At 44.0% G+C, this 27,420-nt stretch overlaps 1 protein-coding gene across 2 annotated transcripts in view; it reads left to right on the forward strand.

Moving 5' to 3' along the window:
* Window positions 1–27,420, forward strand: part of pdlim1 (PDZ and LIM domain 1 (elfin)) — a 97,496-nt gene that overhangs the window by 32,307 nt on the left and 37,769 nt on the right. For both annotated transcript variants that reach the window (XM_072583004.1, XM_072583005.1), the window contains exon 2: window positions 22,056–22,207. In XM_072583004.1, the coding sequence (XP_072439105.1) occupies window positions 22,056–22,207 (152 nt within the window). The remainder of the gene's footprint in view (window positions 1–22,055; window positions 22,208–27,420) is intronic.

Genomic DNA, 27,420 nt, shown 5'->3' on the forward strand with positions numbered 1-27,420 from the left:
ATATTGACCAGATGTTTGAAGTATTCTTTTGATCAAATATATCCTTGCGGACTGGTTGCATATGAAGTTTGGAAAATGGATGAGTAATACTAGTTATTTTCTCTTTATCATTGTAAATTGCAAAGAAAGTGTGATTATATTTTATTGAATCAATGTAAAATCATAGATTGGCACAGTATAGGAAGAAGCCATTCAATCCATTACATCTTGATGAAGATCTAACTAATTAGTCCCACTCCCCTGCCCGCTTCTTCTCAATTTCCAGATTTCTCTCTAACTATATTTCCAGGCATGGGTTCCAAAATACTGTGAGTGAAATGAGTTACTGGTGGGCATTGTGCCATTGTATTGCTGTGTAAGCAAAGTGGGTAGAATACACCAAAATTTGGAGGTGTAGTGGACAGCGAAGAAGGTTACCTCAGATTACAACAGGATCTTGATCAGATGGGCCAATGGCTGAGAATTGGCAGATGGAGTTTAATTCAGATAAAAATGCAACATGCTGCATTTTGGGAAAGCAAATCTTAGTAGGACCTATACACTTAATGGCAAGGTCCTAGAGAGTGTTGCTGAACAAAGAGACCTTGGAGTGCAGGTTCATAGCTCCTTAAAAGTGGAGTCACAGGTAGATAGGATAGTGAAGAAGACGTTTGGTATGCTTTCCTTTATTGGTCAGAGTATTGAGTACAGGAGTTGAGAGGTCATGTTGAGGCTGTACAGGACATTGGTTAGGCCACTTAGAATATTGCGTGCAATTCTGGTCTCCTTCCTATCGGAAAGATGTTGTGAAACTTGAAAGGGTTGGAAAAGATTTACAAGGATGTTGCCAGGGTTAGAGGATTTGAGCTACAGAGAGAGGCTGAACAGGCTGGGGCTGTTTTCCCTGGAGTGTCAGAGGCTGAGGGGTGACCTTATAGAGGTTTACAAAATTATGAGGGGCATGGATAAGATAAATAGACAAAGTCTTTTCCCTGGTGTTGGGGAGTCTAGAACTAGAAGGCATAGATTGAGAGTGAGAGGGGAAAGATATAAAAGAGACCTACGGGGCAACTTTTTCACGCAGAGGGTGGTATGTGTATGGAATGAGGTGCCAGAGGAAGCTGGTACAATTGCAACATTTAAGAGGCATTTGGATGGGTATATGAATAGGAAGGGTTTAGAGGGATATGAGCCGGATGATGGCAGGTGGGACTAGATTGGGTTGGGATATCTGGTCAGCATGGACGGTTTGGACCGAAGGGTCTGTTTCCATACTGTACATCTCTATGACTCTATCACTCCCAATTCAAACTCTATCCTTTCAACAGACTTCATTTCTCTCCTTAGCTGAAGCTTCTGACTGAGCCAAATAATTTGCAACCTCTGTGAGCCTGGCTGAATTCATTTTAAAGTTGTCCAGTGTGATCTGGGTGTTGCGGGCTAGGTCCGCATTTATTGTCCATCACGATTTGCCCAGAGAATAGTTAAGAGCAACAAATGTTACTGGGGCTCTGGAATTAACAGTCGGCCTGAACCGGCCAGGATGGCAGATTTACACTAATCAGAAGCGATTGCAAGGTTACATCGGCCAGCTTTTATTTCCAGATGTTTTACTGAATTTGAATATCTCTTTCCAAATGTGGGAGTTTGAACAATGACTCCAGAACATTAGCCTGGTGTTTTGGATTTATAATCCAGGGACAGTAATACTTTGTTAGCACTTCCTTCTTTTTGCAGTTAGGTTTATTTGCAGAGTTATAGGCATACAGCTTATAAAAAATTATTCATTAAAAATCTCCCCCATCTCCTATGGCTCTACACATAGGCGGCCATGCTAATCATTAAGAGATCTTTTCTCTCTCTCGTTACCCGTTTACTCTTAATGTAGCTATAGAACCTGTTGGGATTATCTTTAACCTTATCTGCCAGATCTGTCTCATACTCTCTTTTTTGCTTTTCTGATTTCCCCTTAAGTGTGTTCCTACACTTTTCATAGTCATCTAGGGATTCACTTGAACCCGAGAGATTAAACCCAGTGAATGCCTTCTTCTTTTTCCTGACCATATCCCTCGTCAGTCAGGGATCCCTAAACCTGCCAGCTTTTCCTGTCACCCGAACTGGGACATACTGCCCGTGGACTCTTGATATCACACGTTTAAAGGCCTCCCATTGCCAGTCGTTCCTCTTCCTTCAAACAGACTCACCCAATTGACCTCTGCTGGATCCTGCCAATAGGCCCCCAAATTGGCCCTGCTCCAGTTTAGCGCCTTAACCTGTGGAACTGTCCAATCTTTATTCATAACTATGTTAAAACTAAAAACGTTATGGTCACTGGACCCAGAGTGCTCAATCTCGTGTCCTAAGGGGAGGTCCAGAGTTGCACCCTCCCGAGTAGGGCCCTCTACAAATTGATTTAGGAAACTTTCTTGGACACATTTGACAATGTGTCTGGGGCTTTTACACTTTGGGTGGCCCAGTCAATACAGGGGAAATTAAAATTCCACTCTTATTATTTCTCCAGGTATCTGCAATCTTTCGACACTTCTGCTCTTCTAGTCCCCATTGGCTATTTTGGGGTCTATAATACAGTCCCAACAAAGCGACCATCCCCTTGTTTCTAAATTCTAACCATATGGCCTCATTTGATGACCCCTTAAGAATATCCTTTCTAAGACTGTTATTATGTCCTCCCTTATCAATAAGGCAATCCTCCTCCTTGCTTCCTTGTACTTCTGTCATGCCTATAGCTTCAGTATCCTGGAACATTGAGCTGCCAGTCCTGTCCTTCTGTAGCCATGTTTCTGTTATGGCAATAATATCCCAGTCCCCAGAGCCAATCCATCCCCTGAGCTCTTCTGCCTTACCAGTCAGGCCTCGTGTGTTGGAATAAAAACACTTTTAAACCAGAAGTCTTGTCCCTCCCTTTCCTGCTCCTCTGGATATCCTGAATAGTAAACTTGTTCTCGATGGCTATTGTATTTTCCCTTGATTTCCCAATGGCGTCTCTCTTGTTCAGAGTCCCACACCCCCTGCCAAACTAGTTTAAACCCTCTCAGGTAACGCTAGCAAATCTCCCTGCAAGGATATTCGTCCCCCTCTGGTTCAAGTGCAACCTGTCCCTCTTGCACAGGTCACCTCAACCCCAGAAGAGATCCCAGTGATCCAAGAACTGAAACCCGTTCCCCCCTACACCAGCTGCTAAGTCACGCATTCATCTGACCTATCTTTCTATTTCTATCCTCATTGACACTTACTACTGGGAGTAATCCAGTGACCACTACCCTTTAAGTCCTGCTTTTTAACTTCTTACCAAACTCCCAGTACTCATTTTGCAGGACCCCATCCCTTTGTCTATCTATGTCCTGTGTATTGATGTGCACAATTACCTCTGGCTTTTTTATGAATATTTCTCCTCAGTGTTTGCTGAGGAGAGAAGCATGGACGCTAAGGAAATAAGGAAAACATGTGGGAATGTTTTGGACCACATACAAATTACCAGAGTGGAGGTGTTTGTAGCCTTCAAGCATGTTAAAGGTGCATTACTCCCCTGGGCCTGATCAAGTTCATCCTCAGACATTGTGGGAGGCTAGGGACGAAATTGCAGGACATTTGCTTCATCTTTAGCCACTGGTGAAGTTCCAGAAGTCTGGAAGGTAGTTAATGTCGTTCCATTGTTTGGAAAAGGTAGTGAAACAAACCAGGGAGCTACAGACCAGTGAGCCTGATATCAATGATGGGCAGGTTGTTGGAGAGAATACTGAGGGACAGGATCAACCAACATTTGGATAGTCAAGATCTGATTAGGGATAGTCAGCATGGATTTGTGTGTGTGGGAAGTCATGTCTGACAAATCATTTAGAGTTTTTCGAAGAGGTAACCAAGCAGATAGATGAGGGTAGGGCAGTGGATGTTGTCTATATGGACTCTAGTAAGACTTTTGACAATGGGTCTATAATACAGTAGGCTAGCTGTGAAGATTAGGTCACATAGATCCAGAAGGAGTTAATTGGATTCAAAATTGGTTAGATAGGAAGCAAATGTTGATGACTGGGGTTATTTCTTGGACTGGAGCCCTGTGACTTGTGGTGTGCCACAGGGTCAGTGCTGGGACCTTTGTTATTTGTTATTCATACAAATGATCTGGATGTGAGCGTACAAGGCATGATTAGAAAGTTTGTGAACTGTGTAAAATTAGGTGGTATCATTGATATTAAGGAGGGTTATCAAGAATTACAGGGTGATCTTGATCAGATGGACAAGTGGGCTGAGGATTGGCAGATGCAGTTCAATACAGATAAGTGTGAGGTGTTGCACTTTGGAAAGTCAAACTTATACAGTAAATGGTAAGGTCCTGAGGAGTGTTGTGGAACAGAGGGACCTAGGAGTACAAGTACATAAGTGTCACAGGTAGACAGGGTGGTGAAGAAGGCATTTAGCATGCTGACTTCATCAGTCAAGGTATTGAGTATAGAAGTTGGGATTCTATGTTACAGCTGTATAAGTCATTTGTGAGGCTGCACTTGGAATATTGGTAACTCTGTTATTGGAAAGACATAGTTAAACTGGAATGAGTGCAAAGAAGATTCATGAAGATGTAGCCAGGACTAGTAGGTCTGAGTTATAGGGAGAAGTTGGCCAGGATAGGACTTTATTCTTTGGAATGTCGGAGAATGAGGGATGACCTTATTGAGTTTTATAAAATCATGGGGGATATAAAATCATAAGATGAATGCATATAGCCTTTTTATCCAGGATGGAGGAATTGAAAACTAGAGGGCATAGGTTTAAGGTGAGAGGGGAAAGAGGTGAGAAGGACCTGAGGGGCAACTTCTTCACACACAGAGTGGTGCGTATATGGAATGGGCTGCCAGAGGAACTGGTTGAGGCAGGTACAATAGCAACATTAAAAAAAAATTGGAAAGGTACATGAAGGGGGGAGGGTTTAGAGAGATCTGGACCAAATGCGGGAAATTGGAACTAGCTGAGAGGACACCATGGTCGCAATGGACCAGTTTGGGCCGAAGGGTCTATTTCCATGCTTTATTACTCTATGACTCTATGACTGTATAACTCCTAGCCCATAAACCACTATTTCAGTCTATTTATAGGGGCTTCATCTTTTCTTGAATTTACATTTTGCCTTGTTCCCAGCGCAGTAGCCATGGGTTTCTAAGGTTCCAGGTTTAAGGTTCCAAGGTTTCTAGATGTTTTAAGCTATCGTTCAGAGTCAGGTGGGACTTGAACTTGGGCTGCCTGGTTCAGAGGTAGGGGCACTACCATTGTACAACAAGAGCCCTTGTTACATTGGTTTTACTGTCCAGAGATGCTGTTATGCACCGCTGAACGTTGTTTTTCCCATCACCAAATCACCCGTGTTTCGAATGAAGTTACCAGTTTACATGTAAATCCCATTACTGGGCTGTGCAAAAAGATCACTCCCTTCATGGATGCTTGCCTCATCAATCTGTTCGGAGACATTATGACACACCTTTGGAAAAGGCAGGACTTGAACCTAGCCCTGCTGTCTCAGAGGTAGGGATACTACCACTGTACCACAAGCACTCTTAAGCGCCCTTATCTATTAATTCCCCAGTTAATACTCAGCACCGACAATGCGATTAATGTAGGACTGACACAGCTAAATGCAATTTTGCCAGAATATTTGTGATTGAAAGTTCTTTGAATTTAGAAGAACCTGTTGCTAATCATTTCACCTAAGTTTGGAATTTCATTGATCATCCCTTTCTATTAGGATTGGTTACTGAATCAGTCGGGGTATGGTAACTAGATTATGATTCCCTGGGTCAGTTGCCTCTCAGTGATCTGTGGTTTGACTGAGCAGTGGGAACTACCATGTTCCCAGGATACCCTTCCCTGCTTGACAAGTAGCTCCTGCTCGGACCAGGGCTGATGTGAGTTAAATGGCTGTTAATGGGCTTGTTTATTGGGCTATCTGATTGTCACTGGGCATTTGGATGACTGGTTTTCCTGCTTTCCAAACGTCCCTTCACCCTGGCAAGAGTTTTCCTCTTGTCCCAATTGACTGTGGTTTGTTTTCAGCCTCTCAGCCCATATCCTGAGGCTTGGTGAAATCCCAGTCCGTAACTATCATCCTCAGATTCAGCAGGGAGCAAGGAATGACCTAACAGGCCTCTGTCAGGAATGATGCTTCTTCATAATAAGCAAACATACTCCTTTACCCTTTCCCTCTCCCACTGTCCTAAATCCTAGCCTGGTGACCAAAGCTGGCAGAGGAGTGCCAGTTGTTGCGTGACCTCGCTTCCATTGGCTGTTTTTGTGAGCTTACAGGTTTTGCAAAGCTCATATTTGTGCGTTGGTGGGAAGTCTGAACAGAAAGTCCATTGTTTCACCCCCACTGCTGCCAAGACCTGGTGCATTTTAAAAAGACATCGCCTTCGAGAGCACCGCAGCAAAGGGAATGTAGCCAAGTTGTTAAGAAGGCATGATTCTCATTAGCAGTTGCTGGTTAGTATTTGTGCCAGGAATACATTTCAACATTCTTTTAAAGTCCAAAATAGGCCACACAGAAGGCTAGAGAAAAGTTACATGTGCTACTTCTGTCTTCTTCATGACTTTACCCTGTAATATTGACACCTGGCACTTTGCACTGGTTGTGTAAGGCTTGTTTAAGCGGTGGGTAATCTGCTGCTCTCACGAAACAGTTTTCCTTTCTTTGAAGAAACCACCTTAAAGCAACTTTGGACATTTTCTGATCTCAAACAATGCTGCTGCTCCTCCTTCAGTGCTAAATCCAAAGGGCTTTAAAAGACATTAGTGTTTTATTCTCAAAAACTTCCCAAGTGATGCAAGTGGTGGTTGTTACTTTTGGAGCTCAGTGACCGAAGTCTGCTTTTGTTTAGAATCGTTGCAGAAGGAGACCAGAAAATATTGGAGGTAAAAATGCTTGTGATTGGGAGAAGCTCAGTGAGTTTTAAAATTTGTTCAGGAGTGTGATGGGCTTGCTGCCTGGGCCAGGGTTTATTGCGCATTTCTAATTGCCTTTGAGGAGGTGGTGGTGAGCTACTTTCTTGAACTGCTGCAGTTCTCAGGGTGGATTTGATAGGCTGAATGGCCTGTTTCCAGTCTGTAGGGATTCTATGATTCAAAGTCAAGGTGGTGTGTAGTGTGGTGGGCGGCACTGGGCGGCACGGTGGCACAGTGATTAGCACTGCTGCCTCGCAGCGCCGGAGACCCGGGTTCAATTCCCGCCTCAGGCGACTGACTGTGTGGAGTTTGCATGTTCTCCCCGTGTCTGCGTGGGTTTCCTCCGGGTGCTCCGGTTTCCTCCCACAGTCCAAAGATGTGCAGGTCAGGTGAATTGGCCATGCTAAATTGCCCACAGTGTTAGGTAAGGGGTAGATGTAGATGTAGGGGTATGGGTGGGTTATGCTTCGGCGGGGCGGTGTGGACTTGTTGGGCCGAAGGGCCGGTTTCCACACTGTAAGTAATCTAATCTAATCTAGTGTGGAGGGAATTTGTAGAAGTGGTGCTCCTATTCATCTGCTGCCTTTGTCCATTTTAATGGTAGGTGTTTGCAGCGTGTTATTCATTGAGACTCGGTGAGTTGTGCCAGTGGTTCATGTAAATTTGCAAATTGCTGCCAGCGTACGTTGATGCTGAAGGGGGTGAAGGCTGAAAGGTGGTTAATGGGGTGCTAACAAAGGGTCCTGCATGGTGTCAGGCTTCTTGAGTGTTGTTGGAACTGCACTCATCCAGTCAAGTGGAGAGTATTCCATTGCAATCCTGACTTGTGCCTTGTAGATGATGGACAGACATTGCGGAGACAGGTGAGTTACTCGCTGTAGGATTCCTAGCCTCTGACCTGCTCTTGTAGCCGCAATACACAGATATACTGTTTCAAAAAAGAAACCAACACAAGAACTGTGGACTGAATAGTTTCCCTTTATGTTTTTAATCACTCTTTATTGAAGATATTATGCACTCAACATTGGATTGTTGGACTAATACTTTGACACAATCTTTAATTTACGTCTCGTATTGTCTCTATCTGTATCATTACAGTTTTTTTCTCCACCGAGTCTGCACACCATCCAATATCTTACTCCTTAATTCACTCTTCTCCAAAACTTTGAAGGTTTCTCTTCTTTCATTGATAATTCTAGCTTTTTAAGACAAATTTTGCATAATCAGAATATTTGTCTTTATCCTCCTTACACTTTACCCTCGGCGATATAATGTACATACCTCAATCCTTCCTCGTTTTCTCGATTTAAGCCTACTACTCTGCTCTAGCCCAGAGTCTGATTCAGCTCTCATCTGCCAAACAAAGATGCCACACACACACTTCTTCAACTGTGGTTATCAGTGGCATATGTCAACCCAAGAAACAGAGTATATTTATTATAGAATCCCTACAATATGGAAGCAGACCATTCAGTCTAGCGAGTCAACACTGACTTTTTGAAGACCATCCTACACACACCCATCATATCCCTGTGTTTTCCATGACTAACTCGCTTAGCCTGCACATCTCTGTGCAGATTTAGCATGGCCAATCTATCTAACCTACACATCTTTGGACTGTGGAAGGAAACCAGAGCATTCAGAGAAAACCCAGACAGACACGGGAAGAATGTGCAGACTTCACACAGTTCCCTGAGGCTGGAATCGAACCAGGATCTGTGGTGCTGTGAGGCAGCAGTGCTAACCACTGAGCCACTGTGCTGTCCTTTAGCACTGAGCTTCCAGCCTGGCTTACTTCCTAATACATATAAACATTATCAGTTTGGAATAGGAGCGATTTGACCCTTCAAACCTGCTCCACCATTTCATAAGATCTGATTGTAACCTCAAACCCTCATGCTCCCACCTATCCCTCAGGTCTACTCACTCCATTCCTTAACAAGAATTGATCCAGCTAGCGTCGGAAATACTCAAAGGCTCTGCTTCTACCACTGTTTTAGGAAAAGAGTTCCAAAAACTTCAACACTGTGAGAGACCATTTTTTGCCTTCGCTCTGTCTTAAATGGCTACCCTCTTTTTTTTAAAACTGATCTCCTAGTACTAGATTCTCCCCTTGGAAGATCGTTCCCAGGTTTTCGCCATCAAGATCGCTCAGGATCTTGTATGTATCAATCAAGTCCTCTCACCCTTCCGAACTTTGGCAGATGTTGTTTTAATATTGCTGCCTGAACGCTGCATGGACAATTGCTGATAGTTTCATATTTCACACTACTTTCAGCTGTTTTGTCTCAACTGGCAGATGTATAATTCTTTGGTAGAATTAGAAATTTCGTCTCTTCACTGTCAATTCGACATAATCCCAAGTTCACAAGTTGACCAGTATTTCAAAATCATGTCCTTGGCAAAAGAATTTCACTTGGACCTTGAATTTGATTTGCTTTGTTTTTGCTAGGAATCTTTCTTGATTGCTTTGCAATAGCAACAGGGAAACAGGCTATTTGCTCTAATGAATCAATACCAGTGTTTATGCTTCACTTACGTTCCTCCCACTATTTATTTACTGCATTTCTCTGTATCAACATTTCTGTCTTCCTTCGGCACTTATCCAGTCTCCTGTGAAAAACATCCATGCCATTTAATATTTTGATCTTGCACTGCAACAAAGACCTTATTTGGAATTCTTGCTATGGTTATATCTTAGGTGTTGAAACTAACACTGTCATTAGCCTATTTCGCAATTTTAAGAGGTTTTCTGCCTCACCACCAACAATTTGCACTGAAATAATGCCTTCCACGGAGTGAAGTATCCCAAGGATCTTCATAGGAGACTTTTTGTTCAGGAAGGGGAGTAGGGATAACCCTAGTAACTGTAGGCCGGTGAGCCTCACTTCTGTTGTGGGCAAAGTCTTAGAGAGAGTTGTAAGGGATAGGATTTATGAACATCTGGATAGGAATAATGTGATCAAGGATAGTCAGCATGGTTTTCTGTAGGGCAGGTCGTACCTCACAAACCTTATTGAATACTTTGAGAAGGTGACTAAGGAGGTGGATGAGGGTAAAGCGGTAGATGTGGTGTATATGGATTTTAGTAAGGCATTTGATAAGGTTCCCCATGGTAGGCTACTGCTAAATATATGGAGGTATGGCATTGAGGGTGAGTTGGAGGTTTGGATTAGGAATTGGCTGGCTGGAAGAAGACAGAGGGTAGTAGTTGATGGTAAAGGTTCATCTTGGAGTGCAGTTACTAGCGGTATTCCGCAAGGATCTGTTTTGGGACCATTGCTGTTTGTCATTTTTATAAATGACCTGGAGGAGGGGCTAGAAGGTTGGGTGAGCAAGTTTGCGAATGATACGAAAGTCGGTGGAGTTGTTGACAGTGAGGAAGGATGTGTCAGGCTACAGCGGGATATAGATAAGCTGCAGAGCTGGGCAGAAAGGTGGCAAATGGAGTTCAATGTGAGTAAGTGTGAGGTGATTCACTTTGGTATGAGTAACAAAAAGATGGGGTACTGGGCTAATGGTCAGATACTTGGTAGTGTGGATGAGCAGAGGGATCTTGGTGTCCATGTACACAGATCTCTGAAGGTTGCCACCCAGGTAAATAGTGTGGTGAAGAAGGCATATGGCATACTGGCTTTTATTGGTAGAGGAATTGAGTTCCGGAGTCCTGAGGTCATGTTGCTGTTGTATAAGACTCTGGTGTGGCCGCATCTGGAGTATTGTGTGCAGTTTTGGTCGCCATACTATAGGAAGGATGCGGAGGCACTGGAACGGGCGCAGAAGAGGTTTACCAGGATGTTGCCTGGTATGGTAGGAAGATCCTATGAGGAAAGGCTGAGGCACTTGGGGTTGTTTTCATTGGAGAAAAGAAGGTTTAGGGGTGACTTGATAGAGGTGTACAAGATGATTAGGGGTTTAGATAGGGTTGACCGTGAGAACCTTTTTCCACGTATGTAGTCAACTATTACGAGGGGGCATAGCTTTAAATTAAGGGGTGGTAGGTATAGGACAGATGTTAGGGGTAGATTCTTTACTCAGCGAGTCGTGAGTTCATGGAATGCCCTGCCAATAGCAGTGGTGGACTCTTCCTCTTTATGGGGCATTTAAACGGGCATTGGGTAGGCACATGGAGGATAGTGGGCTAGCGTAGGTTAGGTGGGCTTGGATCGGCGCAACATCAAGGGCCAAAGGGCCTGTACTGCGCTGTATTTTTTTTATGTTTCTACGTTTCTTAACAAATGCCACTGAGCTAAATGAGGAGGTATCAGGCAGGCAACTAATAGATTGATCAAAGACGATGATTCTAAAGAAAGGAAGGAAAGGCAGAGTGATGGAAATTTAGGGTGTAGGCCCAAATTTAGTGAGGAAATTTAGAGTGTAGGCCCAAAGCTGCAGGGGACATTGTCACCAATGGCAAGACTCAACAGGCAGAAATCAGAGATCTGAAAAGATCCAAGTGGGTGATAGATTAGAGGAGATTAGTGGGGTTGGAGCTGGCAATACTAGGTTTGAAAGGAATAAAGAAAAGGTGTTTCTGGATTGTGATGAGTACAGGCTAGCATAGAAATGTTGATGGGGCTTGGTATGAGGAAGGACGTGGGCAGCAGATTACTTAAGTTAATGACGAGGAATAGGAGACTGGTGAGTAAGCATTGGAATAGTCAACTAGTAAATGAATGGACGAACTCAAAGGGGGCAGAACCAAGCGATGCTTGGATGAACGTTGGTGCACTTGGTGATAGAGTGGGTTTGTGCTCATCTCAGGGTCCAAGATAGTAGCAAGATTGCAAACAGTCTATTTCAGCCTCAAGAGGTTGGTAGTGAGCCAGTTGCTGGGGAACAATTTGTCCTGGGATCCAAAGATGTGGTTTTCCAAATATTTCATTGGAAGGAATTCAGACACATTCAGGATATGCTACATGCTGGATGTTAGATGCTGTGAGATTGGGAGAGTTGGGGGTGTGGTAGGGTGTAGGGGTGTCTTTGGTGTACATGTGGATGATGCCACCAAGGGCAATATACAGATCTGAAATAAGAGGGATTCGAGGATAGATCCTTGGGAGCTTCCAGAGAAACAGTGCAGAACCATAAAAGAAGCCAATGCAGGTGATTCTAAAGCTACCACTGGGCAGACCCAAATGGGAGCAGATGGGAGTTGCCACACAGCTGGATGATATTGGAGAGGCGCTAGGTGAAGGTGGTGAATTGAGGCATGTCAAAGGCTGCAAACAGGTCATCCTTCAATCCCACCCAACCCTTTTCCCACCCACCGTCTCCAGTTTCCCAATCCATTCTTACTGTTTCTCTTGGTGGATATGGTTAGGTAGAGTGAAGAAACCCCACAGTGCCTTGTTGAAAGAGACATTGTTTCTGGGCAAGCCTGACTAGTGAGTGCTAATATCCTGTTCGAACAAGGAAGAGGTCTCACAGCCTATCAACCTTCATTATTATTCCAGTTATGGTTACCAATAGATCATCAAGAACACAAAAGCTGACTGAGTACCTTCCATGTCTGTTTTGGAAAAGGGTCAGTGGGAAACCAGTTATGATACCCTGCTCAACCTCTCATTCTTGTAAGATGCTCGAGCTCATACCTCCATTATGACCAACTAGTTAATGCAGACTAAAGAATGTATCAGGGATTTAGTTTTAACACGCTGTAGCTTTGACAAGCTTTGGGGTGGCACGGTGTCTCAGTGGCCAGCACTGCTGCCTCACAGCGCTAAGGACCCAGCTTCGAGTCCAGTGTATGTAACTTCCCTCTGGGTGCCATGGTTTCCTCCTACAGTCCAAAGATTAGATGGATTAGCCATTCTGAATTGTCCCATCAGAAACACAAACAGAAATTGCTGGAAAATCTCAGCAGGTCTGGCAGCATCTTTGGAGAGGTATCGGAGTTAATGTTTCAGGTCGAGTGACCCTTTCTCAGAACTGATGGTAGCTCAAAAATTGGTGGGGCTTATGCAGAAGATATGGTGGGGAAAGGGGGTAAGGAGTAAATGTTAGGTGGAGGTAAAGCCGAAAGAGAAAAAAAACAGTTGGACAGACAATGGAGTGGATAATGGTCAGTTTAGGAGAATGAATAGCTGCTAATGGAGTCTATTAGTGGCTTGTAATAGGTAGTCTGGAATAGCAGACCATGTGATAACTAGGCCTGGTGTGTGGGGGGGTTGGGGTGAGAACACGGAAGAAGATACGTCAAGCCTGAAAGTTGAACTCAGTATGGAGTCCAGAAGGCTATGGAGTTCCCAAGCGGAAAATAAGATGCTGTTCTTCCATCTTGCGCTGAGCTTCACTGGAACATTGTGGCAAACCTGATTGGTTCAAATTTGATGGGCTGAATCGCCTCTTTCCACACTGTAAGGATTCCAAGATTGTATAGCAGGTAGTAGCGACAGAAGTCAATGGATTGTAGTCAGGAGCTGGGCCCACACTGGTGACTGTCCTGTTTCTGAACACCATGAGATGAAGTGCATTCACTAATGGAGCCACCTGGAGAGCTCATGCTTCCCTTTACATCTTGCTCCAGAAAAGAAATTCTAGTCATTTGTTTACATGCATTTAATAAATGATTGGGCACTGCATTGAATAATTACATTTTCAAAATTGGCACGGAATGTGTGTGTGTGTGTTTAAGAGAGAGAGAGAATGTGTGAGCATTAAGTGTTTGTCATTTTAGTAAAGTTTGCTTCTAGCTGAACCTCAAGAGGTTTTCATATTTTATGTATAAAGAAATGTGTTGCTGTAAATTTGCTTTGATAAATGTTGATGTGCCAATGTGATCACGTGGAAATACTTAGTTAGAACATAGAACAATACAGTGCAGTACGGGCCCTTTGGCCCTCGATGTTGCGCCGATCCAAGCCCACCTAATCTACACTAGCCCACTATCCTCCATATGCCTATCCAATGCCCGTTTAAATGCCCATAAAGAAAAAGAGTCCACCACTGCTATTGGCAGGGCATTCCATGAACTCACGACTCGCTGAGTAAAGAATCTACCCCTAACATCTGTCCTATACCTACTACCCCTTAATTTAAAGCTATGCCCCCTTGTAATAGTTGACTCCATATGCGGAAAAAGGTTCTCATGTCAACCCTATCTAAACCCCTAATCATCTTGTACACCTCTATCAAGTCACCCCTAAACCTTCTTTTCTCCAATGAAAACAGCCCCAAGTGCCTCAGCCTTTCCTCATACGATCTTCCTACCATACCAGGCAACATCCTGGTAAACCTCCTCTGCACCTGTTCCAGTACCTCCACATCCTTCCTATAGTATGGTGACCAAAACTGCACACAATACTCCAGATGCGGCTGCACCAAAGTCTTGTACAACTGCAACATGTCCTCAGGACTCCGGAACTCAATTCCTCTACCAATAAAAGCCAGTACGCCATATGCCTTCTTCACCACACTATTTACCTGGGTGGCAACTTTCAGAGATCTGTGTACATGGACACCAAGATCCCTCTGCTCATCCACACTACCAAGTATCTGACCATTAGCCCAGTACCCCATCTTTTTGTTACTCATACCAAAGTGAATCACCTCACACTTACTCACATTGAACTCCATTTGCCACCTTTCTGTCCAGCTCTGCAGCTTATCTATATCCCGTTGTAACCTGACACAACCTTCCTCACTGTCAACAACTCCACCGACTTTTGTATCATTCGCAAACTTGCTCACCCAACCTTCTAGCCCCTCCTCCAGGTCATTTATAAAAATGACAAACAGCAATGGTCCCAAAACAGATCCTTGCGGAACACCGCTAGTAACTGCACTCCAAGATGAACCTTTACCATCTTCTTCCAGCCAGCAAATTCCTAATCCAAACCTCCAACTCACCCTCAATGCCATACCTCCGTATTTTTTGCAGTAGCCTACCATGGGGAACCTTATCAAATGCCTTACTAAAATCCATATACACCACATCTACCGCTTTACCCTCATCCACCTCCTTAGTCACCTTCTCAAAGAATTCAATAAGGTTTGTGAGGCACGATCTGCCCTTCACAAAACCATGCTGACTATCCTTGATCACATTATTCCTATCCAGATGTTCATAAATCCTATCCCTTACAATTCTCTCTAAGACTTTGCCCACAACAGAAGTGAGGCTCACCGGCCTATAGTTACTAGGGTTATCCCTACTCCCCTTCTTGAACAAGGGAACCACATATGCTATCCTCCAGTCTTCTGGCACTATTCCTGTCGACAACGAGGACATAAAAATCAAGGTCAGTGGCTCTGCAATCTCCTCCCTTGCTTCCCAGAGAATCCTAGGATAAATGCCATCAGGCCCAGGGGGTTTATCTATTTTCACCCTTTCCAGAATTTCCAACACCTCTTCCCTACATACCTCAAAGCCGTCCATTCTAATTAATTGTGACTCAGTATTCACATCGGCAACAATGTCCTGTTCCTGAGTGAATACCGACGAAAAGTATTCATTCAGTGTCTCCCCAATCTCTTCAGCCTCCACACTCAACTTCCCACTAGTATCCTTGACTGGACCTATTCCTACCCTAGTCATTCTTTTATTCCTGACATACCTATAGAAAGCTTTTGGGTTTTCCCTAATCCTACCAACTAAGGACTTTTCATGTCCCCTCCTTGCTGCTCTTAGCTCTCTCTTCAGATCCTTCCTGGCTACCTTATAACTCTCAATCGCCCCAATTGAACCTTCACGCCTCATCTTTACATAGGCCGCCCTCTTCCCTTTAACAAGGGATTCCAATTCCTTGTTAAACCACGGCTCCCTCACACGACCCTTTTCTCCCTGCCTGACAGGTACATACTTATCAAGGACACTCAATAGTTGCTCCTTGAACAAGCTCCACATATCAATTGTGCCCTTGTCTTGAAGCCTACTTTTCCAAGCCACGCATCCTAAGTCGTGCCTCACCGCATCATAATTTCCCTGCCCCCAGCTATAACTCTTGCCCTGCAGTGCACACTTATCCCTCTCCATCACTAGAGTTAGCTGTTCCCGTCCTATGATTTTCATACTGACCACAGACAGTGTTCGGATGCAGTGAGACTTAAAGGCGAAGTCCAAGATTAAAATGGAAATGGTGCATGTAAACATGTCACTCTGTAATTACAACATGCCACCACTGGGAAGCGCAGTAGCTTCTCATTTGAAGGTGCCTCATTTAGCATCATGGTTATGCAGGCATAGCATCGGGAAATTTGCTTTAGTGTCATTTCCTGTAGTATCAAGTGAACCAACCAGCACTATTTTGGAATGACCACTAGTTGGCTTCTTGCACTTGCCGACTCTCTTTTGTGTTGTTACCTTCCCTGACCCTCCCTGTCACTGCTTCCCTCACCTGACCCTCTCACCTGCAGCTCTTTTCATTCACTTCCCTGCTCTTGTCCACTGTGAGGATTCAAGAGAGGGACACAGCTAGTGGCTGCATTGGCTAAAGGGAGAGACAGTAAGTGGGAAGGTTAGCCAGAGAGCTAGGGCGCAAGCAGCAGATGGTGGGAAGATTTAGCATATTTATTGCATACTTCAGTACTTTTTAATGTTAAACGTCAGTTAATTTACAAATATAGGAATTTAGGAATGTACAGAATTTCAACTTACAGGGTATGCTTTTTATCTCTCTGGTGAGAAAGGTCTGAGACAGAACCTAACTACAGTTTTTATGTTGGTTGCAGTGGGAAAATCTGCTTTGCTGAAAGTTTCTTCTTTTAGAATTGTACTATTCAGGAATGTGGCTGCAATGTTTAGAGAAAAATTACTATGCAACAAACATCAGAAGTCGAAGGAGCTTTTTATTTTAAAAACAAAAAGAAAGTAGTTCGGACAAGATCCAAAAGTAGAATGCGAGCATCACTGCAAGAGCTACAAATGAAAATAGTTTCCCTATCCCCTCTTTATTCCAGCTCCCCAAGTCTACAGGTAGAATTCTTCTAGGGCAAATATTTCAGTTCTCTAAATATTCAAGTAAATACTGTATTCAGTTTCTTTCCTTTGATTTCTTGGCCACTTGCACTGTTCCTGGCTGCTGTAATCTACTTTGTTGCAGAATCTCTACAGAGGCTGTTTGGCCCATTAAGTCCACACCAACCCTCCAAGGGGCATCCCACTCAGACTGCTATCCCTGTCACCCCACACGTATCACGGCTGATCCAGCTAGCCTATGCATTCCCAAATATTTTGGATAATTTAGCATGGCCAATCCACCTATCCTGCTCATCTTTCGCCTGTGGGAGGAAACCAGAGCACCTGAAGGAAACACACACACACACGCGCACACACACGTAGAACGTGTAAACACCCCACAACCTATCACCCGAGGCTGAAATCGAATCTGAGTCCCTGGTCTGTGAGGCCTATTGTATTACTATGTGTCTGGATATCCACTGCACACCACCAGTTGCCTGGTCACCTGTCTCTGGAGGTAGATATAAAAAGGTCCCATACTGCTTTTGCAAGGAAGAACAAGAGAATTCCTGTGTTGACCCAGCCATTATTTATCCCTCCACCAATCCTTCAATTTCCTGCTGGCGATTACGTTGCTGCCGTTGGGATCTTGCCAAACATTTTCTTTCTGCATTAACATGCTGATCACACTTCAGAAATTTTTCGTGGACTCGGAAGCCCTAAGACCTTTTGAGATTGTAAGGAGGGCTACAAATTCATTTTCTTGGTTGGATGAGGTTCCTCACCACAAGTAAAAGATCAGAAAATAGAACATAGAACATAGAAAGGTACAGCACAGAACAAGCCCTTCTGCCTATGATGTTGTGCCGAGGATTAATGCTAATGTAAAACAAAATAGCCTAACCTATGCACCCCTCAACTCACTGCTATCTATGTGCATGTCCAGCAGTCGCTTAAACGTTCCTAATGACTCTGCTTCCACCACCACCGCTGGCAACGCATTCCATGTATTCACAACTCTCTGTGTAAAGAACCTACCTCTGACGTCTTCTCTATACCTTCCTCCTAATATCTTAAAACTATGACCCCTCGTGCCAGTCAATCCTATCCTGGGGAAAAGTCTCCGGCTATTGACTCTATCTATTCCTCTCATTATCTTGTATACCTCGATCAGGTTACCTCTCTTCTTCCTCCTCTCCAGAGAGAAAAGTCCAAACTTAGTCAACCTCTCTTCATAAGGCAAGCCCTCCAGTCCCGGCAGCATCCTGGTAAACCTTCTTTGCACCCTCTCCAAAGCCTCTGTATCTTTCCTGTAGTAGGGCGACTGGATCTAGACACAATATTCCAAGTGTGGTCTCACCAGGGACTTGTAGAGCTGTAGCAAAACCTTGCAGCTCTTAAACTTGATCCCCCTGTTAATGAAAGCCAAAACACCATATGCTTTCTTAAGAACCCTATCTTCTTGGGTGGCAACTTTGAGGGATCTATGTACTTGAACACCAAGATTCCTCTGTTCCTCCACACTGCCAAGAATCCTGTCTTTAATCGTATATTCAGCATTCAAGTTTGACTTTCCAAAATGCATCACTTTGCATTTATTCAGGTTGAACTCCATCTGCCATTTCTCAGCCCAGCTCTGCATCCTGTCTATGTTGTGCTGCAGCCTGCAGTAGTCCTCAATACTATCAACAGCACCTCCAACCTTTGCGTCGTCTGCAAATTTACTAACTCACCCCTCAATCTCCTCATCCAAGTCATTTATAAAAACTACAAAGAGCAGAGGCCCAAGAACAGAGCCGTGCAGGGAACCACTCACCTCTGACCTCCAGGCAGAATACTTTCCATCTACAACCAATCTCTGCTCTCAGTCAGCAACCAATTCTGAATCCAGATAGACAAATCTCCCTGTATCCCATACTTCCTGACTTTATGAATGAGCCTACCATGGGCAACCTTATCAAATGCCTTGCTGAAGTAAGGCACTAAAATGCGCTTGACTAGAGTTGTTGAAAATACGGTAAGTGTAAAGACCCCTTTATTTTGTCTAGAGGCTTGGAACCTGCATACTGTTTCACCTAATGTGCTCCACTTTTATTAAACTACTCAGCTGTAGCACATACTCAGAGTGACACTGGTTACTCTGATGCAAGGTCTGTCTCAGATGGTCGGTCCGTTAACAGATCTCCTGGCGTGTGCTTGGAGCAGTTGACCGAACTGGTCCACCCGGAGGTTGTCTGGAGTTGCCCTCCAAGTCTTTCTCTATACCTTTTTCCTTGCTATAACAGTGTGCCAACTAATTTAATATCTGGTTTAGTCCATTGAGTTTTACCTTAGTATTTTATTCAAATGCATCACCAGATATATTTTCTCTGGCCTCTTTTTCAAGGTTATACAGACAGCAGTCCAGAGTGTAGTGTCATTAATCTTCAATGGTGGACGGAAGAAGGCGTATTTATGATTACAGACGCAGTGAGCTGCAGAACTCTAACAACTCCGGCACCAATTAAAAATTACTTAACCACCATCTTCCTGTCCTGCTTTCCTGTTGACATACCCACAATGCACTGCTTTGGTTAGGGTACCATTTCTCCTTTGATGTACCATTCTACCGCCATGAGGCAAATCCAAGAATAGGACTGAATCACTTTTCGTTCATTAAAATGATGGAAATGAAAGTTCAATTACATAATTTAAATTGCTTAATAGAATGCGCAAAAAAAAATGCACTGTGGCTTACAGAAAATGTGTCTCTATTTGTTGAAAGTAAAATTCTGCATTTTGTCCTTTCAAATTTGGCAGTTTGCACCAAGCTACTGAGCACACAAACCTGCTGATTTTTATTTATTTTGTTTGATGCCCTGTGTTGACATGTTATAACACACCTCTGTAGCAGGTAAGATTTGAACCCAGACCTTTTAGCCCAGAGGTAGGAACACAACTGCAAGATCCCACTTGACGGATTGTTGAGTTAACAGGGAAAGGTAACATCTGTTACTAACCTCCTGCCAGCTAAAACACACAAAGAACCCTGTGTTCCCCCACTCTTGACTCCCAACTCAATACTCAACTGGCATTTGTTTGCAAGATTCTCACAGGAGGATTAATTTTTGGACAATATTCAAGAATACTCCTATTATCTGTAAGGAGTTTATCTATCGAATAAGTACACATCCCTCAAAGCCAAGTGTTAGCCTCCTTATTTGCTGACTTTAAGGTGATTGTCCAGTGTATTATCTGTAGAGGGACACTCCTCAGCGTTGTGCATCATTGTTTGTTTATGTCCGTGAGTATGTTGGGGTGGCACGGTGATTAGCACTGCTGCCTCACAGCACCAGGGTCCCAGGTTCGATTCCAGCCTTGGGTGACTGTCTGTGTGAAGTTTGCACATTCTCCCCGTGTCTGCGTGGGTTTGCTCCGGGTGCTCTGGTTTCCTCCCACAGTCCAAAGATGTCCAGGTTGGATGAATTGGCCAAGCTAAATTGTCTGTAGTGTTAGGTGCATCAGTCAGAGGGAAATGGGTCTGGGTGGGTTACTCTTTGGAGGGTCGGTATGGACTGGTTGGGCCGAAGGGTCTGTTTCCACACTGTAGAGAATCAAATCTAATCATAAGGGCTTTGTACTGGGACTCCAGAAGTGGAGGATGGCTGTACAGGGGCCCTAGCATGTCCTGAACCTGTTTAGCAAGGAGCACTGAGGTCATTCAGAGAGTGCCAATGTGGTTTGTCATAAAGAACTCATAACTCAGTTCTAGTGATGTGGCGATGCCAGAGTTGGATTGGGATGGACATGATCACAAATCAAACAACATCAGGTTGCAGAGCTCCAAAAGCTTGCAATTTCAAATAAACTGTTGGACTATAACCTGGTGTTGTTTGATTTTTGACCTTGTCATACTTGAGATGTCACGTTGCGGCTGTAAAGGGCATTGGTTAGGCCATTTTTGGAGTACTGCATTCAATTCTAATCTGCTGACTATAGGAACGATGTTATTAAGCTTGAAAGGGTTCAGAAAAGATTTACAAAGAGGTTGCTGGGGTAGGAGGGTTTCAAGTATAGGGAGAGGCTGAAGAGACGGGGGCTATTTTCCTTGGAGCATCAGAGGCTGAGGGGTGACCTTAGAGGTTTATAAAATCATGAATAGCATGGATAGGATAAATAGACAAGATCCTTTTCCAAGGGTAGGGGAGTCCAAAACTAGAGATCATGGGTTTAAAGTGAGAGGGGAAGGATTTAAAAGGGAACTAAGCTGCAGCTTTTTCACACAGATGATGGTGGTGTATGTATGGAGTGAGCTGCCAGAGGGGGTGGTGGAGACTGGTGCAATTGCAACTTGTAAGAGGCATCTGGTTGGGGAAAGGAACAGGAAGTGTTTCGAGGGATAGGGGCCAAATGCTGGCTTTGATTAATTTGGACTATCTGGTCAGTGTGGATGATTTGGATTGAAGGATCTGTGTCCAAGCTATGTGACCCTGTGACTTTAAGTGACTTCTCAAGTTTTCAATTCCGTGAGAGTCTGCTCCAGGATCTTGCTCAGGAGATCGCTCCATATGGGGAGACAAGATGGGAGGTGGGCAGTGGATGGGTTGAACATGTCACCACTGGAATCAGTGAGACTAATCCAGCAACAGCGAGGAATGTTGGATAAAGTAAACAAGAAAGATACCCAATCTCTAAATACCCAACCTCAGAAATTCCCAGAATGTTCAGCAGTCAATTACAGCAAAACCTCTGTAACTGTGAAATCATGAATTGAGAATTTGCCTACCCATGCCCAAAAATAGATAATAACAAAAATCAATGTCTGCAGACCAAAAGCACGTATGTGCCAATTTTTAAAACCATTTTATCCTGTTTTTAACAAGCTCCACACTCGAGAATTTCATCAGTTGCGGGGATTTTCAGGAACAGAACCCTCGTGGACATGGAGGAACAACTGTAAATATTTTTGCAATGAATTGTGGGAGAATGGATGTAGGAAACATGTCGGCCAATATGCATAGAGCAAGATCTCACCAGTGACGATGTGATAATGAGTTGCTTCAGGGATATTGGATGAGGAATTAATTATGGGGCAAGCTTTTAGCAAGATTTTGCCTGTTCCTCACTAGAGCTGAGAGTGTTGTGCACTGACACAGCCGGAGTATGAGGGCAGAGCTAGAAAGTGAGAGAAAAATGTATTAATTGATCGTCTGATTCCAAGGTGATCACAATGTTGTCTTTCCTTTGTCAGATAACTCCAGGGAGCAAGGCTGAGGCTGCTGGACTCTGTATTGGCGATGCGATTTTGTCCATTAACGGTGAAAATACCGATGGGCTGACTCACCTGGATGCTCAGAGCAAGATAAAGGGATGCATAGATGAACTGACTTTCCTAATTGCCAGGTAACAACTAATACTTTTAGCAAGAAAAAGAAAACTGCAAACTGGGCCTGAAGATTTAGATTTACGGATTGAGCTGCACCCTCAGGGTGGTATGGTAGCTCATTGGCTCGCACTGCAGCCTCACAGCACCAGGGTTTAGGGTTCAGCCCAAGCCTTGGGTTACTGTTCATGTGGAGTTTGCACATTCGCCCAACATGTGGGTTTAGGTTTCCTCCAGGCCCTCCATTGTCCTTCCACAATCCATAGGTGTGTGTACTGTGCAGCTTAGCCATGGCAATGTGGGGTCCTCGGATACATTAGGGAGCTGCGGGAGTAGGTGTGGACTCAATGGGCTGAATGGTCTCTCCCTGCACTGGAGGGATATTATCCAGCTCCTCTGCTCTTCCTGTCAAAGTGTATAATCTCACATTTTCCCACATTATATAAGTTTTTGCCCTCTCACATAACCCCAGTCTATCTCAGTGGATAGACTTTTTATGTCACCCTCACAAATCTGCTTCCGAATCGATTTTTATGTTGGCCACACTTGATGATAGTACATCAATTTTGCTTATCCAAATTTTTAATAAGAAGGCTGATTGCACTCAGAACAGTATTTCAGTCTCTCTCTGTCTTTCTATGGTTGCTGCCAGACCTTAAGATTACTTAGTGTGGAAACAGGCCCTTTGGCCCAACAAGTCCACACTGACCCTCTGGAGAGCAACCCACCCAGACCCATTCCCCTACATTTACCCCTTCACCTAACACTTCAGACAATTTAGCATGGCTAATTCACCTAACCTGCACATCTTTGGACTGTGGGAGGAAACCGGAGCACCCGGAGGAAACCTACGCAGACACGGGGAGAATGTGCAAACTCCACACAGAGAGTTGCCTGAGGTGGGAATTGAACCTGGGTCTCTGGCACTGTTAGGCAGCAGTGCGTTGAGCTCCTCCAGCTCTTTTGGTTTTTATTTCAGATCTCCAGTATTTTGCTTTCTCAGAAGTGTCATTGAGCCAGACAAAAACTAAATCATAGAATCCCTACAGTGTGGAAGTAGGCCATTCAGCCCACACTGATCCTCCAAAGAGCAACCCGCACAGCTCCATTCCCCCTACCCCATCCCAGTAACCCTACATTTCCCATGGCTAATCCACCTAGCCTGGACACTATGGGCAATTTAGTATCAATCCACCTAATCTGCACATCTTTGGACTTAAAGGATGAACCCCAGAGCAGTTGGAGGAAACCCACGCAGACAGGGGGAGAATGTGCAAGCTCCAAAACTCCACACAGACAGACAGTTACCAAAGGCTGGAATTGAACCGGGTCCTTAGCACTATGAGACTGAGCCACTGTGTCTTATCTCTTGGTGTATCTGTTTGTATGTTATGGGAATTTTAAGCAAAGGATGGAGTTTAAGTTAGGTAGTTATAGAATAGCAGCTACCATAGAATTATAGAATGCTGATAGTGCAGAAAGAGGCCGCTTGGCCCATCGAATCTGCACTAACCCTCCGAAGAGCATACTACTCCGATCTAGCCCCTGACACTCTCCCTGTTACCCTCCGTTTACCATGGCAAATCCACCGAATCTGCACATCTTTGGGCTTATCTTTTTTTTTTGCCATTTGGTTAAAAGCAATTGGGTTGTAATAAATAGCTATGTTTTGTGGATGAGAAGAACTTGGTTTATCCTGATTCAGACAGTGAGGTAAAACTGGGAAATCTGGTGGTTTCATCAAATGCTTGCATTTGCGATTACTGCAGGAACAATGGGATGTAACCTCCAGTGCACCAATTGTGAGGGATGTAGATAGGTTAGAAAGGGAGAAATGTTTCACCCGGGTGGGAGGATCAATAACCAGGAAAATGGGTGGCACAGCTGTAACTGTAGGTGCAAGTAGGGAGGCGTTCCGAGTGAGTGAGGAGGTAGCACAGAGGGTGTGTAGAGTTAGCATGTATCAAGGGTTGGGGTGCCCTAGGGCAAACAGGGAAGCTGTGAGAGACGTATAGCATGAGCCTTGGTTGAAGGTGGGTACGATAACGAAGAGAGAGTGACTGTGAGCTTCAGAGAGAAAATGGTAGCACTTCCACTGGCAGCATTGAGAAAACACTCTTCCTTCAGAAAGCTAAGACTTCACTGACCTGGATGGCAACCTTGGATCAGACTGGCATAGCCCATCTGCAGGACCTCCCTGTCCCTGCCTGCACAGTGGGGTGCTGACATCCCCTTGTCTGCCATGTCAGGTGCAAGTGTTGGGAACTGTGCAAGACACCTCCAGACTGGCTGCCGTTGTCCCAGTACACAATGGCCTTTTAAAGATCGCGGGGCTGCAAAGGACACCAATGAATTCCAGGATAGCCACTGTCTTGGTGTAACAGTACTGTAGGAAAATGGTGTGGAGATCGGGGAGACACTGTAGGGGTGTGGTGAGTAATTAATAAGGTCCGTTTAATAAGATACAGGGAGAGAACTCGTTAGGCCTTATACCAACAAACACTTCAAAAAAACAACTCGGACAGCCAAAATAAACTGTAAGATTCAGTCTATTGTGGAAATGTCAATCACAAGGGGGCATAATTTTAAAGTAATTGGAGGAAGCTTTAGGGGCGATGTCAGAGATAGGTTCTTCACATAGAGTGGTGGGTGCGTGGAATGCACTGCCAGCAGTGGTAGGAGAGTCAGAGACATTAGAGACATTTAAGTGATGCTTGGATAGGCACATGGACGATAGTACAATGTAGAGTATGTAGGTTGGTCTGATCTCCGAGTAGGGCTAAAGGCCGGCACAACACCGAGGGCCAAAGGGCCTGTACTGTGCTGTACTGTTTTATGTTCTTTAGGTTCCACACTCCCAAATCATGTTGTGCTATCTTTGCTTCTGCCAAGTAATGGTGGGCGGTGCCCTGCTAGAATGGTTTTAGAAAGCATGTCTCCCATCTAAATGGTATGAAAGACTATCAACGCCAAACAATACCCAGCTCAATATCACAAGGTGTTCTGGTTCGTTTTCTATTGTCGGTAACCCTTCTGGGGAAGGCAGTGTTGTGAGTAAGTTACTGTCGGGATTTGGAAGAGACTAACAATAGAGCAAAGCCTTTCTGTGCCCATATACAGGCATTTAGATCCGTCAGCCTTCAGGTTGTTTTATTGACCCAGTTTCCTGATTTGTTGCCATTTAAGGGATGGGTTAATCTGCACTTAACTATAGTTAAGCTCTTGCTAAGTGAAGTTAAATTCTTATTTTGAAGTTGTACGTTTCTGATGTTGTCTTGGTGAAACTGTTATTGTGCCAACATGCAGCAGTTTTAAATAGAATTAGATTAATATATTGTTTTTCACTGCTAATGTAAACTTATCCTTGTATACTCTTTGCAGTAAAAAACACAATAATTTATCAGGGCATAATATAACCGTTTTGAGATCTGAAGCTTTCCTCTGGTTTATGGGGCAAGATGCTTTGGAGCCAAGAGTAGATGGCTGACCTGGAAGTGTTGGCTGACCTGCCTTACTGACTGCCATTGGCTGCCGGTCTCGCAACATCTCCATTTTAAAATTCTCATTGTTGTATTCGAGTCCCTCCACAGCCTCCATCCTCGGAGTCTCTAACCTGTCGTAGTGTTACATCTCCGTACTCTTCAGATGGCTGTTCCTGGATCATTCCGAATTTCCTTTTAGAACATAGAACATAGAAAAATACAGCGCAGTACAGGCCCTTCGGCCCTCGATGTTGCGCCGACCGAAGCCTACCTAACCTACACTAGCCCAATAACCTCCATATGCTTGTCCAATGCCCGCTTAAATGACCATAAAGAGGGAGAGTCCATCATTTCTCCATCATTTACAGCAATGCCATCAGCGGTCTGGGCTGTAAACTCTAGAACTACATCTCTAAACCTCTCTGTCACCTGACAGCTCCAAGTTGGTGCTTGAACCACATTTCTTTGTTTGGATACTCGGTCACTGGGCCTGATTTTATTCCTGATTTCAGGCAAAGGTCCGGTTAGAAGCTCCAATCTCTCATGCCTTTCCAATAAGGCATAAAGGCAGGAAATTCACCCATTCCCATGTTATGCTCCAAGCATTCGCGCTCCACCAGTAGCAATTCCAAAGCCTATTTGGTGGCAATTGGTAGAGGCATTGTCTTTTGTGTCCCAGTTGCAGGTTCAATACCCACCCTATACCTATGATAGGTCAGTATGGCTCCTGAGCATTGGAACTAGCGCCAGGATGAGAAGAAGGAGGAAGAAAATGAGCCATGATTTCTTTGTCTGGTAAAAGCTACTAAGGGCCTGTTGGTATGAGATACTGATTTTGGTTGCTGTGCCTTACGATAGTCCCATAGCTTGCCAATGGCTACTATCCAGCCTGTGCTTGAAGAAGGGCCACTTGGATGTGGTTCATTGCACTAACTGGATTCAGAAGAGGTGATGACAAAGTAAAATGTCTCAATAGTTCAATGGCTATTATCAAGGCAGAAGGAGGTGAGCAGAATATTGGCTTCAGCAGGTTAATATTGCAATTGTGGTCCTAGGGATGAGATGTGCTATTGGAAGGGTCAACAATCAGAGAGATATTAAAATAACGCTCTGCCTTTCTCTCTTACCTGCACATTAAAGTTATACTGTTCTCTTTTGGAAGGTAAAAACAATGACTGCAGATGCTGAAAACCAAATACTGGATTAGTGGTGCTGGAAGAGCACAGCAGTTCAGGCAGCATCCAATGAGCAGCGAAATCAGATTTCACTGCTCGTTGGATGTTCTCTTTTGGAATTGTGTGCAGCCAATAAAGACATAATTTTCTGAATTTTTAAGATACAAGTATTATTCAATATAGATTTTGTGTAAAAATGTCCACTTTTTAAAGGAAAGATTCAAGATGGCTGCTGAAGGTCTGCCTTATATGTATTCAAAAATGATTCAATGAAGCAAAAATGCGTGTTATAAATGAAAGAATGCTCAGACCATCAAGCGACATTGCTGAATTGAATGGATCTTTTTATTTTGAAGCAAAGATAATGACTGCCTGAACCCCTTCAGGATGAATATATCTTCAAACAAGAAAGTAGGACATAACTAATCAACCTAAAATTGCCATCACAGTTAGAAAATAAATTACAATTGGTAGGAGACACATGATAAAGCAACCATATTTGTCCCTTTATAATCTTAAAATGCTAATCAAGTAAAGAAAATAAGAAATCAGTTAGGAAGTAAGCAGCAGAATAAT

The sequence above is a fragment of the Chiloscyllium punctatum genome, chromosome 13, assembly GCF_047496795.1.
Source record: "Chiloscyllium punctatum isolate Juve2018m chromosome 13, sChiPun1.3, whole genome shotgun sequence".
Taxonomy (NCBI): domain Eukaryota; kingdom Metazoa; phylum Chordata; class Chondrichthyes; order Orectolobiformes; family Hemiscylliidae; genus Chiloscyllium; species Chiloscyllium punctatum.